The sequence below is a fragment of the Equus quagga genome, chromosome 8 (genome assembly GCF_021613505.1).
Source record: "Equus quagga isolate Etosha38 chromosome 8, UCLA_HA_Equagga_1.0, whole genome shotgun sequence".
NCBI classification, from domain to species: domain Eukaryota; kingdom Metazoa; phylum Chordata; class Mammalia; order Perissodactyla; family Equidae; genus Equus; species Equus quagga.
Genome location: NC_060274.1, coordinates 10,673,242 through 10,688,262, shown reverse-complemented (window position 1 = coordinate 10,688,262; position 15,021 = coordinate 10,673,242). Strand labels below are relative to the sequence as shown.

The window sequence follows — 15,021 nt, the reverse complement described above, 5'->3', positions numbered from 1 at the left end:
TAACTGAAAATAAGGAATGCATGTTTTTGAGTTTGACTTTTTGGGGAGTATTGTATGTGTTGAATTTCATTTTAAAATATAAAAATAGTCTTCACAAAATGTTTCCAGTTGTAATGGAGTCTAATGTAATGCAGGCTAATCATGGGAAGAAAATTCTGGATTCTCTACTTCTTTCTAAAGGACTCAGAAGTCTTAAAAATCATTTCTGTGAAAACATTAAAATTTCAGCTTTCTGTTATAATGAAGTCATTAGACTATTTCTATTTTTAATGAGATAATTGAAAACGATCTTCAAATCTTTAAATACTGAAGAAATGAAATAGCTCTTGTTTGTAGATTTTTTTTGGCTTTATTTTTATAAAGCGAGGTAGACATTTAAAGAAGGAAATTGGGATTCAAACTGATGTGGCCTTAGTATTTATTTCATTGTTATTCTATTTCTAACCTTTTCTTTAAGACAGGACTGATTCGAATCCTATGTCTAATATATAACTTAGCATCAGGAAAATAATAGCATCTTATATTTTGAAGTGATGTCCTTCACAATTTGCGTATCGTTTGCTTTATTCTTTATATTGACCCATTGACAAAGTAAGCATTATAATCCCCATTTTACAACCAAATAGAAGATTAGATTTTCTTGCCCATGGCTAGTCAATGATGGCACCAACTTCAAACCCTCTAACATCCAGTGCTCTTTCTACCGCAGCATAATCATCTCTCTGTGGTAACATTTTATTATTTGTGATTCTTAAATAGGGAGTCAGTATGGGTGTTTTTCTTATCATTCTACTATTAGCCAGTACTAGAATATTTGTTACAACTTCACTAATAGAAATATGGTTGAAAACCTGTGTTCATAAACAGAGTGCAGGCAGTCCTTGCCTCACTCCTTAAGGGGCTTTTGAATGATTAATCCAGTGAGCTCACCTGAAAAATGAGAAGAGATGCCTCTTTGACGTAGAATTTCTCTCCCCTTTTGGTTGCTGCTGTCTGGGGTTCCGTTTTAAACCTGATTCCTACCTCCTGCTGGATTTGGTTCCAGTGGGGCCTGCAGAGGCCTTGTCAGCGTCCGCTGAGATTAGGAAAACAAGGGGGAGGACAGGTGTCCCTTTCTCTTCACTCTGTGAGCCACTCTCTGTTGATAGCATTGTATCCCCAGTTACACACCATCCGGGCTCTCTGCCTCACAGCCTCTCCCTCATGGTTAATACTGATCATAGCTCACACTCGCTGAGCTCTTGCTGCACGAATCCTTTCCCTTATAATTTCTCCCCTAATTCTCACAACAACAGTTTTTGGCCATTACTGACCTTTCCCCATTTTATAGATGAGGAAAGTGAAGCACAGAAAGGTCAGGTGTGTTGCCCACGGTCAGTTAGTAAGTGGCGAAGCTCACGTTTGAATTCGAGTCGTCTTACTCCAGAGTTTGGATGGTGGCAGGTGCTGACAGCTCATTAATACTCGCCAGAAAAGTCTGTAGTGGATGAACATGACGTGGATCGTAGAGGAAGGAGCTTCTGCAGCTCATTCTGGGGAAGTGCAGCTGTCAGGGAAGGCCTTACCCCAGGATGGTCTGGGATGGCTCTCGGAGGGAAGGAGGGCTTCGTCGAGTGACCAGTGCCGAGGTTCACTGCGGGTCAGACCAGCTCGCCAAGGTAGATGTTGGCCGTGGTGAAGGTGGCAGGGACCATGAAGTTGTCCCACCTCTCCTCCTTCCTCTGCCGTCTGCCTTCTCATCCGCAGCGCTGCTCCCCACGCTCACTGTCTCTTCTGGTCTTTGTCCCCTGCTCTGATCTAGACTCTGAATTTACCTGCTGTCTCTGGTCCACTCCTGGGTTTTGCCTTCTCACCTGTGTTAGTGACATCTTGCTGCTTCGGTTTTTTTCTTTTTTCTATCAACATCGTTTGTGAGGCTCATAGTCATATTTTTAGTTCCAGTTCATTCGATTTCACTGCTGTATGGTATCCCATTTTCTGGCTACATCTCTATTTGATATTGCTGGAAAATTGTATTGTCTCCAATTTTTTGCTATTAGGATACAAGGCTTCTGTGCTTCTCTGTGTCTCCTCATGTACGTGTGCCAGAATATAAACCTGGCCGTGGACTTCCTGGGTCATAAGATAAATGCATCTTTACCTTTACAATATGCCTACAAGTCATTGTCCAAAGTGGTTGTATTAATTTGTATTCCCACTAGCTGTGTCTGGAAAAGCATAAAGTGCATCTTTTTCTCCAAAGTTTTATAATCACTAAATCTCAGTTGGACATACTACTATCATTTACTCTTGATGAGAGTCTGAGCTCATCATCTTGTAAAGGGACTTAAGTTACACCAGAAAACATATGGAGGAGAAATAATTATCTTGACTATCGGTAAATATGAACAGAGACAGGACAGCTCTTCCTTACAGAATTCCAAATAATAAATGTGGAAGGAATGAAGGAAATAGAAAGTCAACATGAGAATACCAGTGTAATGCCGTGGGCAAGATCCACTGATAAATACTAAAATATGCAGGCAGAATTTAAGGCGAAACAGGCTGCTTGCATAGCTTTAAATATATCCCCCCAATATTTACCACTGACAGTGCGGTTTTAACATAGACCCTCAAATTCTTTGATACTCCACCTCCAGGAGACAAATCTTTATTCCCCTCCCTCGGTGTGGGCTGGACTTAGTGACTCCCTTCGCCTGAATAGAGTGGAGAGGGGAAAAGAGGAAGTTGACAGTGGAGAAGCCTGGCCAATGCCGTCTTAGCCACGCGATCAAAGTCAACATCCGCTGTAAAGATTCATGTTGATGTCATACCCCCATAGGATGCTGTGTAAAGGACACTTCACTTCTACGGTATTCTTCCCAAAAACCTGTGACCCCAGTCTAATCGTGAGTGACACCAATGCACATTGAAGGACAGTCTACAAAATACCTGATGAGCGTGTCCAGTGTGACACACACCTGACCTAATGTGTCACAGTTGTGAAAAAACAAGGAAAGATTTGAGAAATTGTCACAGATTGGAAGAGATTAAGGAGACATGGGGAATAAATGTAAGGGGAACTCCTGGATTGGATCCTGGAAGAGAAAAAGAACATTCTGGAAAAGCTGGTAAAATGTTAATTGTCTGTATTTTCATCAATAGTATTGTACCAATGTCAATTTCGTAGTTTTGATAAATGTGCCATAGTTATGTAAAATGTTAACGTAAAGGCAGCTGGGTGAAAAGTACATGGGAACACTCAGGACTATCTTTGCCACTTTTGTGTAAGTCTAGAGTCATTTCAAAACAAAAAGTTTATAAAAATCCGGTGGAGGATGTAGAGCAAATATGTCTGTTCATATGATTCATGTGAATGGGGAAAATGTCAAACTAACTAAATTTTAGTAGTATTCTACATAGAAAACTTCCCTTTATTCCACGTGGACTCAGTCCAATTTGTGAGTTGTGTGTTTCTCTGTTTTTTTAAGTTGCTAATTTATTTGCAGTTCCTATAGGTCTTAGTTTTTAAAGCATTTTGTTGCTGTATACTGAAGAAATAAATGTCTCCTGAGGGTTCGTGCCTTTTCGTTTTTAAGTTTTATTTTCCGAATTTCTACGTGCTGAGCACTGTACTTCTAATGTAAACAGTCATTTTTTTTACCACGAGAGATGCAAACGGTGATGTTGATTGCTTTTCTGTTATAAAGATTTATGGTGTGCTTGCAGCAATAAAAGCTGGTATCAGCGGACAAACTAAATCTTACATATTTACAGATCTTGTTAGTTTATCAATTTGCTTTCATAGCACATGGGTCATTCTTACTTATAGTTTCATACCTGGTCTTGAGGTCTGTAAAACCACATCCCTCCTCCTGACATCATTAGTTGATTTTCCCTCTTTATCACTAAATGTTGTCACCAACAGTTTTGGAGTAGCAGGTGTAAAGAATATAACCTGTTAAAGGCAAATGTTACTCATAATTCGTTTTTAGACACTGTTGTGCTATTTTAGGGGTAAGGTGTTTATCCTTCCGCTCGTTTTATCTGTTGATTCTTACATGTAACTGAAATGAGTAGGAGGACTTTGTAGACTCGTGGAATTATTGCAATCGAAAGAGCACACTGCTGTTCTTCCTGGACTGTAGCTGTTCAGGCACTGTTTGTTGTTGTTCATTTATTTATTAAATTTTGTAGAATGCTAAAAATATGTAGACTTTTAAAAACACTTTACAAATTTATTCTTAAGTTTGACCCTGTAATTTTAATCATGTTTAAAGCATTCTTTTATAAACACTTGTGAAAACATGATTTGTTTTCTTTAAAATGCTTAACATTTCTTATTTGGCATCCCACTGCATTTTTTTTCCTTCTCTGATAATATTAAAACTTGCCTTTTAGGGCCCAGCCCAGTGGCGTAGTGGTTAAGTTTGCGTACTCCACTTCAGCGGCCTGGGGTTCACGGATTCAGATCCTCGGTGCAGACCTAGCCCATTCATCAGGCCATGCTGTGGCAGCATCCCACATAAAACAAAGGAAGATTGGCACAGATCTTAGCTCGGTGACAATCTTCCTCACAAAATAGACAAAAAACTCGCCTTTTAGACCTCTGCTGGCTCCCTAGTTCCTAAAAATGTAAGCCCGTGGTCCTTGGCGTGGGCATCTGAGAGCATTCACAGCTGCCTTCAGGTGGCCTCTTCACCTGCTCCTTTCTCACTCAGCCTCTTTTCTAGCTTTCCTCATCTCCTCACTGTTCTTTCTCTAGGTGGCTGCCCTCCCACTGTCCTTCTTGCCTTTGCTCATTGTTCTCTCTGCTCCCGTCTCCTGCCCACCACTTGTGCAAAGGGCACGCCTTCCCTCCTTGTCTGGACCTATCTCAGGCAGCAGCCCCTGGGCAAACATGCACCGGCTGAAGACGTACCATTCTGTGTTCCACCACACTTACTAATTCACCCCTCCACCATGGAATTTCTGCTTTTTATTAGAATTTATCTGTTTAGCTGTTTGTCTCTCTTCATTGCGTCTCCATGAAAGAAGGACATTTGAGTGTACAAGATCACTTACTAGAGGCCAGCTTAAATATAAATGTCACCCACATGTAAAAACTGCCTTCCACCTCTTTTTCCACCTCCTCCCACCCCCTATCCCCACAGCTCCATCTGCAAACCTTAGATAGGGCGTGCCTGCCAAAGGAGGACACTCAGTACAAATGCCTCTCCCAGATTATTCAGTGTTCTCCCTTTATTTCAATATCTCCCTGTACAGGTAGTCTGTCGTTTGTATTAATAAGGCTATCCTTTAAAATGCCACTGCTCTTAGAATAAGAAAGGGCCAGCAGTTACTTGCCATGAGTCTTTTTCGTGATGGGCCTTGTCTTGAGGTCAGGAAGGGTTTTGGCTATGTTGGACAATGAGATCAGTTAAAAAACATTTTGACTGGTAGGAACAATGGACTGGAGCTAACAAGATCCTATAGTTTCCTCCTGTAATGCAGTGTACATAGTGTCTCTGGTCGTTAGAAGGCGCTAAGCCAATGCGAGTCGTGCTGTCGTTGCCCAGCATCTTCGTGACTGTGGTCGTTGTCATCGTCCTTTGTGAGGGTCGTCCTAGGATTGTAACCAAGAAGGATAATGTTATTTCCAGGTGAAAGTTAGTCTCAGATGCCATCCAACCTAAGATAGCTACAAATAAATTTTCTTACCAAATTTTAAGTTCAAGACCGCCCATACCGTGTTAGAGAGTCCGTTTGTTCTTCCTAGCCTGCATTACGTCTGCAGACTCTTAATAGTTGAAGGGCAGGGACTCTCCCAGGGCAGGGACTCTCCCTGGGCAGAGTTCAAAAACTGAGAATAATTTAGGATCCCCTTGAGGCCCGTGCAATGGAAAAAAATTTCCCTTACGTGATGCATATTTCATACTTATGTTGTTTACCATTTCTAAATTTAGAATGGCGGCACATTTTATGTCGGGACATTTAACCCATGGACCTTTGCGGCCAGCTTTTATTTTAGGTGCTGATCTTTAAAAATCAAAGAAAATATAACCATTGCAATGATTTTTGCTTATGATAGTATGCTTAACTCCGAATCTGGCTTTTGTGAAGTATCAGTTTAGCTGATTATCCTGTAAATGTCCCTTTAAAATGAGAGTTACCCATAATGGAATATTTGCTGGAGAAAGACTGCAAATGAATCGGGTGAAAGTCATTTCCCCAAAAAGTGATTCTTGGCTACCTCTCTTAAAATGAATTTTGACTCATTAGTTTTCCTTGTGTTGTCCCTGGCTTTGGATATGGGTTTGTCATTTGGGGAGCTTGTGACTTTTTAAAAATTAACATCAAATATTTTTTTTGTCCAGTTGACCTCATACATCTTAAGGCTATGCATTGTATGTATTGTCACATATAATGAAGAGAGAAACATTTGTTATTTGGACATGTTTAAATACAAAGTAAAAAATATATATATATATATATATGTATAGGTAAGACTTGGAAAGAAGATGTTTTTAATGCCTAAAAATTATTGCTTTGAAGAATTTTCTTCATGGATTCTGTCTTTCTGTTCCTTTGTATTTTTTAATTCATTTAGACGGGAAGTCTAAGCTTTTACTCATTTGCTCTCTAGACAATGAAAGCGGAGACTTTGGTGGGTGTCATAAAATACGCTATTACACACAGGTTTGTTCTGAAAAGAAGCCTACAAACATCACAGAAATTAGAGTCACTGTGAGGTTTTCCTTTTGTGTATACGTCAGTCAAATTATTGGCTCACTTCTAATATCAGTTTCAAGGTGTATTTGTGTCACATGTCCAAAGCAATAGTTCTGAAATAAGATTCGAAGGTATGAAGTTATTTTACAGTGTTGTTTCCAGAGCTAAGCATCTGATGAAGCTGGATGCTTGGCCTCCAGGATGTTAATTGAAAACAGAGGGCTGAGAATGCATTGCTAAATTTCAATAGCAAAGTCAATAGTTTTCAGTAGAGTGTTTATGGTAAATATTTAGAAATATTTGCATGTGCTGGCTCATGTTGTGTAGTGTTTGCAGCTGTATTTTACTGTGGGGCTTATAAATTCGGTGATATTCACCAGTGGCCAGTCCAGTCTCTCTTCTCTTTGACACCATACCTGGGCCAAGGAGTCGCTGCCCTTAAGAAAGTTAGGGTCTAGTTGGAGAGAGAAAGAGAGAACTACACACCTGAATTTCATAGTTAATGTTCTAAAACACAGACACTATTTCTGCTTTTGAAGATGACTAAGAGACTTCTTTAAAGACCACTGAACTGGCATTTCAACCTGTGCTTCAAACCCCTGGGAATCACAGTGAGAAATCATTAACTGTATCCTATTAAAATCCTTAAACAAGAGACCTGAACTAGTCTCATTGATTGAAATATCTTCTCTGTTTCTAATTCAGTGTTTATCCTTGTGCTCTCTTGGGGCACTTCTGAGCAAGAGATGCCGGAATGTGTACGATGCATTGCATTTCTCTATCGGTGGCTGATCTAATACCATCCACTAATTGTATGGAGAACCATAGCTTAGAGTATTTTGAAATTGATTTGCTTTTTTGAAAAACCCACTTATTTAATTGAGCAAGGGAGTAAAATTTTCTGCCTTATTCCCAGTTCTTTCAGACAGTAAGATATCACCAGCATTGACTGAATTTATCCATTAGTAAGCTAAATTGAATGCCATCAAAACCAAAGATGTCTTTTGATGTAGTAAGACATAATATATTAATGTAAAATATTTTTAGAGGGGCCAGCCTGGTGGCGCAGCGGTTAAGTGTGCATGTTCTGCTTCTCGGCGGGCCGGGGTTTGCTGGTTCAGACCCTGGGTGTGGACATGGCACCACGTGGCAAAAGCCATCCTGTGGTAGGCATCCCACGTATAAATTAGAGGAGGATGGGCATGGATGTTAGCTCAGGGCCAGCCTTCCTCAGCAAAAAAAAGAGGAGGTTTGGCAGCAGTTAGCTCAGGGCTAATCTTCCTCAAAAAAATATATATATATTTTTAGAGAGGATTATATACAATATGTAGACTTGAGAGAATGTTTATACTTAATGTTGTATGTCTATTATATATATGCAGATCTCTAAAAAGTCTTCCTCTGAGGCCGGCCCCGTGGCTCCGCTGCGGTGGCCCAAGGTTTGGTCCTGGGCGCCGACATGGCACCACTCGTCGGGCCATGTTCAGGCGGTGTCCCACATGCCACAACTAGAAGGACCTGCAACTAAGATATACAACTGTGTACCAGGGGGGACTTGGGGAGATAAAGCAGAAAAAAAAAATGGGCAACCGTTGTTAGCTCGGGTGCCAATCTTTAAAAAAAAAAAAGTCTTCCTCTGATCCTCCTTCATGGCATGTCCCCGTATACATTCCTCTGTCGCTGCCTTCCCTCACTTTATCCCATCATATTGAATCAGGATCATACCTGTGCTCTCTGCGAATTCGTAAGTGTTCCTCTCGTCAGATTCTGGTAGTATTGTTATTGCTCCCTGGCGGCATTTCGCTCTAAGTGCAGTGAAATCCCTTGTACTTGTCACTTGGGTTACAATGAAAATTTCACATGGGCCGAGAGTGGAGGGATGATGGTTACAGAAGGGAGCCTCTTTGCAGGGAACTTTCATTTAAATTAAGTTTTAAAGTAAAACAAGCTTTTTTTTTTAAGGTATTGATTTTCTAAAAATAAATGAGCCATTGATCGTGGGAGTTAGATTATTTTTAGCGTGCTGGAAAGTAGTCAGTATTCAGAGTGGTGTCCAATAGTGCAAGCCCAACTTGCTAGCCAGATTTTGCCAGAGCAAATTGTCCTGGCAAAATACCGAATTTAATATGCGTGAGCCCGTGAAGTTGTTGCTTTACGCATCACTCCATCAATAAAGAGGAAGGATGTAAGGAATGCTGTGGGGCAGGGGTACTCCAGCCCCTTAAGAGTCCTCCTTGCAATTACCTTACCTGCCAGCTTTCCAGCAAGATAAATGGAAGCACTGTAGCTTGAAGGTGCCTTGGTTAGAATGAGATGCGGTAAGGTCTCTGTGTTCTTTCCAGGCATCATAGATCTGATAGTACTTATAAAAGAAGAATAGTGTTGGTGCCCTGCTGACTAAATTGTCCTCTGGAGGAGTATTAGTTACACAGCTTCTTTGTTAACGAGGCTGAATGTTTAAACTACTGTTGAACTTCTTTTATTCACGTGTTTTAAGATCGCTATACATACCGATACCCTAAGTATCTGCAGGGCGGGAATATTTCTCTGTAATTTACATATAAAAGTTACGTGTGTGTCTAACAGTAATATAGAAATGATATCTTTTTATTACTCTTCTGTTACACTGAGGTCTAGTCAGCGCTGAAATTCTGATGACATGTGAACAGTAAGAAAGCCACCGTTTTTATATTTTTCTCTTGATATTTCCTTGATCAGCTGGTTGAATAATAAAAATGTTTTTCCTGACTTTTCAGCTTGAATGGAGCTCTCTTAACACTCACCCATGTCACTTTTTCAATCCTAACGTGGAATTTTAAGGGAGGACAGGGAAGGAATTTATAGGTAGTGCAGAGAATTTAAAAAATTTCCCAGGAACGCTTTGTTTTTCTATGAAGAAAGGTTTGCACAAAATTACTTAACTTCAAAGAATAATTTTTTAAAAATTGAATCTGCATTAAGTCTTTTCTATGTTTAATTCCCTAAGTAGTATAATAGAAGGTAGTGGTTTTATGTCTGGTTATCTACCAGTTTTTTTTTTCTCTAAAGATGCAGGAAAAGCATATTGCCTCCCAGCTGATTCTGATCCGACTGACCCTTTGTTTGTCAGTGACAGACATCCGTTGGTGTTAGAGAGTGCGTCCATGCGTGGAGCCCACCGCCCATCCTTATGGGGGCTCCTTCAGAGAGAGTACCGTTCTGTCTGGCTCCCACTCGGCGTTTTCCAGGTGGATGCAGGAGTGGAGTCAGGCCCGTTTTTGGTGGCGCCTGTGCAACTCCTGACGTGCAGTGGGTCACCACGCAGTTCAGCTGAGGCCTGTCTCACTCATGTCCCCAGGCAGTGAAGGCCTGGAATGCCGCGGCTCTCTGATCAGAGGTCAGCACGTGTTGCCTAGTAAGGGCCAAATAGTAACTATTTTAGGCTTCGTGGGCCGTGGGGTCTCTGTCACAGCCGCTCTCCGTTGTAGCCAGAAAGCAGCCATAGACAACTGAGAGGAATGGCTGTGGCTGTGCTCCAGTAAAACGTTATGGACCCTGAAATTTGAATTTCAGATATTTTTCATATATCACCAAATATTACTGTTTTGGTTTTCTTTTCAATCTTTAAAAATGTTTGGGGGGCCAGGCCCAGTAGCCTAGTGGTTAAGTTCAGCATGCTCCTCTTTGGCGGCCCGGGTTCAGTTCCCAGGCATGGACCTCCACCACTTGTCTGTCAGTGGCCATGCTGTGGCAGTGCCTTACATACAAAATAGAGCAAGATTGGCCACAGTTGTTTGCTCAGGGCAGATCTTCCTCAGCAAAAAAAGAAAAATTTTGGCTTCTTGGTGGAACAGAAACAGATAGGGTCCGATTTTAGCCCACACACCATAGGTTGCAGTGCCCTGCTTTGAAGAGGCCCTGCAGGTGTGTCCCTTTGCGCTTCATGAATTGGTTATGTCGGGTTAGGAAGGGAATGCTTTGGGGGTAGGGACTTAAAGAATCCTCCGGGTCCCCGGCCAGTCCTCCACACCCCTACAGCCACCCCAGCTCCGAGGCTGCGCACAGTGAGGAGCCAGCACTCAGCCTGGGACAGGGAGGAGAGGAGAGACTCCGTCCTGTGTTCTGTTTCAGCGCATCAGTGCGTGTGTGTGTGCACATCTATGAGCTTAAGTTTTGTGCCGAGGAACTCGGATAATTGGCTTGATTGCTGAAGTGTAAATGCCTCTACCATGTATGTAGCCTGTTACTTACTTAATAATCTTCCTCTGTTTCTACCTGTTTCAAAAAAAGTTGTGTTCAGTTCCAAAAGTCTGACGCAATGTTTCCAGTAATCAAGTTAAATACATTTTACCAGCTGAATATGTGCAAAATCATGCATCTCATGTGCCCTGAGTAGAAATGTTTATATGTTTTTTTCTCTCAATTCTGCAAACGTGATTCAGTTTGTTCCATTTTATTTTGGAGATTTGATGGCAGTTTTTTCTAGGGTGGTATTTTCAACCTACCCTGTTACTGTTAGATTTGTTATTCATAAGCAGATTTATGTGACATTGAAGATTGCTCTCTGTTTTACTTAGAAAGATGTTATTCTTCTTAGCACCAGAAATCTTTGTTTTTCTATAACATTCATCTTTTTGTGGGGTTTTCATCAGCTATTCTTTAGAATGTATTTTTTAATCATTGGCAATTTGCTGTTAAAAAAATAATTATATGAATTATTTTTAGAAAGAAATTAAGTATATTATATGATGTGAGAGAGGATTAACAGATAAGCTTTCCAGGAGACTAGGCTCCTAATCTTGAGTTTGCTTGATGCCGTTTTGGGGTACCCTGAAGAACTGTACCCAGCTCTGCTTTACCTGGCCCCATTTGTACTTCCTGGTCCAGATCCATTCTCCAAATCCAGAGCATCTTCCTCCAACGGTTTTCAAAGCCCTAGTTTTAGAAGTCCCAGGAGTAAGCAGTGATGTAAGAGGAAACATTAATAGAATTGAATGAGTGGAAGGTATCAGGTAGGATTGGCTGTGCTTTGTGGACAGTAGCGTAACAGGTGTTTCTGATCGCAGTGTGCAGTATTAGGTTCTAGATTATCAAGACAAGTATCTTCTCCGGCTACTCACCCTTTAGAACTCACTCAGCACCGAGCTGTCTGCCGCCTCTGGATTTGCAGACCTAGTGATGAGAATCCAGTCCTCGTGGCAGGGCTGCGCTGACTTACCGAGCATCTGCTGGTGGCCCCGTTGTAGGCCCCGGTGCCACAGCTGTGAGGAAGGCCAGAATAAAGTCTCTGGCCCCCTCGCATTCTGATGAGGGTGCGAAAGACAGTGTCCTCCCTTCTCTTCTCTAATGCCCCCTTCATCATCAGCAGCAGATGCATTCAACAATAACTTTGATTCTCTGAGCTTCCGTTTCTATATCTGTCAAATGGGGATTTTAATAACTGCCTTAGAGGCATAATCGAATTAGATAGCATTAAAATTGTTTGCTTACAATTGTTATAAAAAGTAAGGTATAACATAGGACTCCTTCTGCCACAGGAACTGTCTAAGGGACTTATTTGCACAATATCGTATCAAAGTACATGTCACTACTTTATTTTAATGGCACTTTTGCAATTCCTTAAAATGTAAGAATTTCTCACCACAAGGTTTGGTTAAAATTTTGACTGCCATTACATCAGAATGTCCTAGTTTGAAATTCAGACAGTGCTCCAACATTGACTTCTAAATAGAATGATCCAAAGCCATAGTTTTCAGTTTACTGAAGTGATCACTTAGGAATCAGACATGCCATTCAGATGGTAAGTGGCCGCCTAAAGTGCTGTTTCCTGTGACTCTTGAACAGGTTGCCTTGGACCAGGTGCTCACTGCTTCAAGGAAAGCTGTAGGATGGGTTTATGAAAGAGAGGCACAACTTCCCTCACTTTTTAGGGATAGACCAGATCTTATGGGTTCAACTTATGAGAGACCTCATTAAAGTCTTCCAGAAGTAACTGGCCATGCTCTGGATTCTGGCTGTTATCCAGAAAACCTTTGTCTCTGAAGGGGGCCTTGTTGTGATTTTCAGATAGTCTCTTGATGAGATATTGGTCCAAATACATATTACTCTATAAATACAGGCTGTTTCTTTCTTTCTTAGGACCTGTCTGGCTCCATCGATGACCTCCCCACGGGAACGGAAGCCACTTTGAGCTCAGCGGTCAGTGCATCCGGGTCCACGAGCAGCCAAGGGGATCAGAGCAACCCAGCTCAGTCGCCTTTCTCTCCGCACGCATCCCCCCATCTCTCCAGCATCCCTGGGGGCCCCTCGCCTTCTCCTGTCGGCTCTCCTGTTGGCAGCAACCAGTCACGATCTGGCCCAATTTCTCCTGCAAGTATTCCAGGTATTCATTTCTTAATAATATTATTTTACTCTATAGTAAAGACAGACCTAGCGTTCATTAATAGCGACGTCCATTCCATTACTTTTTTCACCATTTGAAAACCTAGTGATGGCACCACGTATTAGGAGCATAACTTTGTGAATTATCACCAAAACATGCAAGAGTCTCAATTCCTAAAGACACTCAGCTAATGAATATAAACACCCGATTAATAAAATCACCAATTGCTTTGACATTTTCGGTTTGCACGTTTGCCTTAAATTATGCCATAAAATTATTTATTCTCTTAACATATGTTTTGTAATGATTCTGTTAACTAAGATCCTCTGGTAAGTGCCATGAAGGTGAGATTGGTGACTAGTAGTGGTCTTGGTATTTATGGTTCTATTTAGTTTGTACCATGGCTGTTATTTTCTAAAATATTTTTAGTATTTATACTTATCAGTGTCTTAATTTGCCAGCACACGTTCAAGGCCTTGTTACTGGTACAAACTGTTACTTTCTAATTTTCTTATAAGGAGTTCATGTTCCAGTTAACTCTTGCCTTCAGCCATGTCAGTAGTCATACTGCTGTATCTTCTGCTTCCTTTGTTGTGTACTTGAGGTTACTTATTTATTTGTCAGCTGCCTCATCCTCATCCAGCTTGCTTATCTCAGACTTCATCCATTCAAACCCACCTAGCAACTAGCTTTCCTTTATCTGCAAACTAGATGTAAAGTTTTTCTATGTCACTTGTGCTAACATGATATAGGTGGCTGCCAGAAAGTGCTTTTTACTAACCTATCAGAATTGATATTGAATTGCTAATAAATTTTCTGATAGTTTGTTCTGTTATCTTGAAAGCATGGATGGTAGTTTTGCCACTTTACTCCTTTTATATTTAAAAAAAGTTTATTATGGGATGTCATATATATGTGAATATATGTATAAACATACATAGCACATCAAATGACTACTCACGGACCCCCAGTTGGGAGCTGGAATGTTACTAGTGTTACTGTATCTACCTGTGTGTGCCTTCCTTATTTTCAGCTCTATACCTCTCCCCGTGCCTCAGATATCTCAGAATATGTTTTTAATCATTCTTTTGGCTTTGGGTTTCTTTTTTTTAAAGAATTTTATTTCAAACATTCATAAAGTGTATATCGTTAGTCTTACTTAGTTTTGAGCTTTATAGAAATGTATCATATTTAGAATAACTATATAATTTGTCATCCAAGGTGAGATACTTGTGAGCATGTAAAAGTTGCTATTAATAATTACAGTAGGACATCAGGCATAACGCGGGAACATTCTGGGCCAATCAGGAAATAAGGTCACCCCAATCATACTGTATGTGGTCTTCTAAGATTTGCTTTATTGACTAAATGATATGTTTCTAAGATTCATCCATATTTTGGATATAGCTATAATTTGAATTCATTTTGATTAAGGTGTTTTTGATGTTACTTTTCTTTCAGAAATATTTGTCCTCATAATGATTGTAATAAAACCTGGATTTATCTGCTTTTAATATTTTTAAAGCTATGAGTACTCCATATTCCAGAATTCGTCAGGCGATTTTTGGTATTGAGATGGTTTTTGAGGCATCACCTACATATACATTGGAAAGTTCTGTGTAAAATATTGTATGTGTTCAAGAACTCGCTCCGCTTTCCGAATTGGGTCAAAAAGACTTAATAACCTTCTCTGAGGTATAAAGATATTGTAGTTGTTCATTTAAAATCCCTGGCGTGGGTCGTTCACCCTCTGGGGATTTTCACACACACGTTTATCATTCCAGATGGGGCTTTTGAGACTCTATTGCACTGCGTGGATTTTGGTGCGGGATAGAACACATAACCCCACAGAAGGGCTCACTGTAGACACGTGACATTGCCTGCTGTGGAGCGGGTAGCTCGGCAGGTGGAACTGGTCTCAGGTCCCGTGAGCTGTGCTTTGCACACAATGAAAATTGGTCAGTGGGTTA

The 15,021-nt window shown here is 40.8% G+C and overlaps 1 protein-coding gene across 9 annotated transcripts in view; it reads left to right on the top strand.

Moving 5' to 3' along the window:
- ARID1B (AT-rich interaction domain 1B) overlaps positions 1-15,021 on the top strand; it is a 413,283-nt gene that overhangs the window by 280,450 nt on the left and 117,812 nt on the right. For all 9 annotated transcript variants that reach the window (XM_046669908.1, XM_046669910.1, XM_046669906.1 and 6 more), the window contains one exon: positions 12,808-13,051. In XM_046669908.1, coding sequence (XP_046525864.1) covers positions 12,808-13,051 — 244 coding nt within the window. The remainder of the gene's footprint in view (positions 1-12,807; positions 13,052-15,021) is intronic.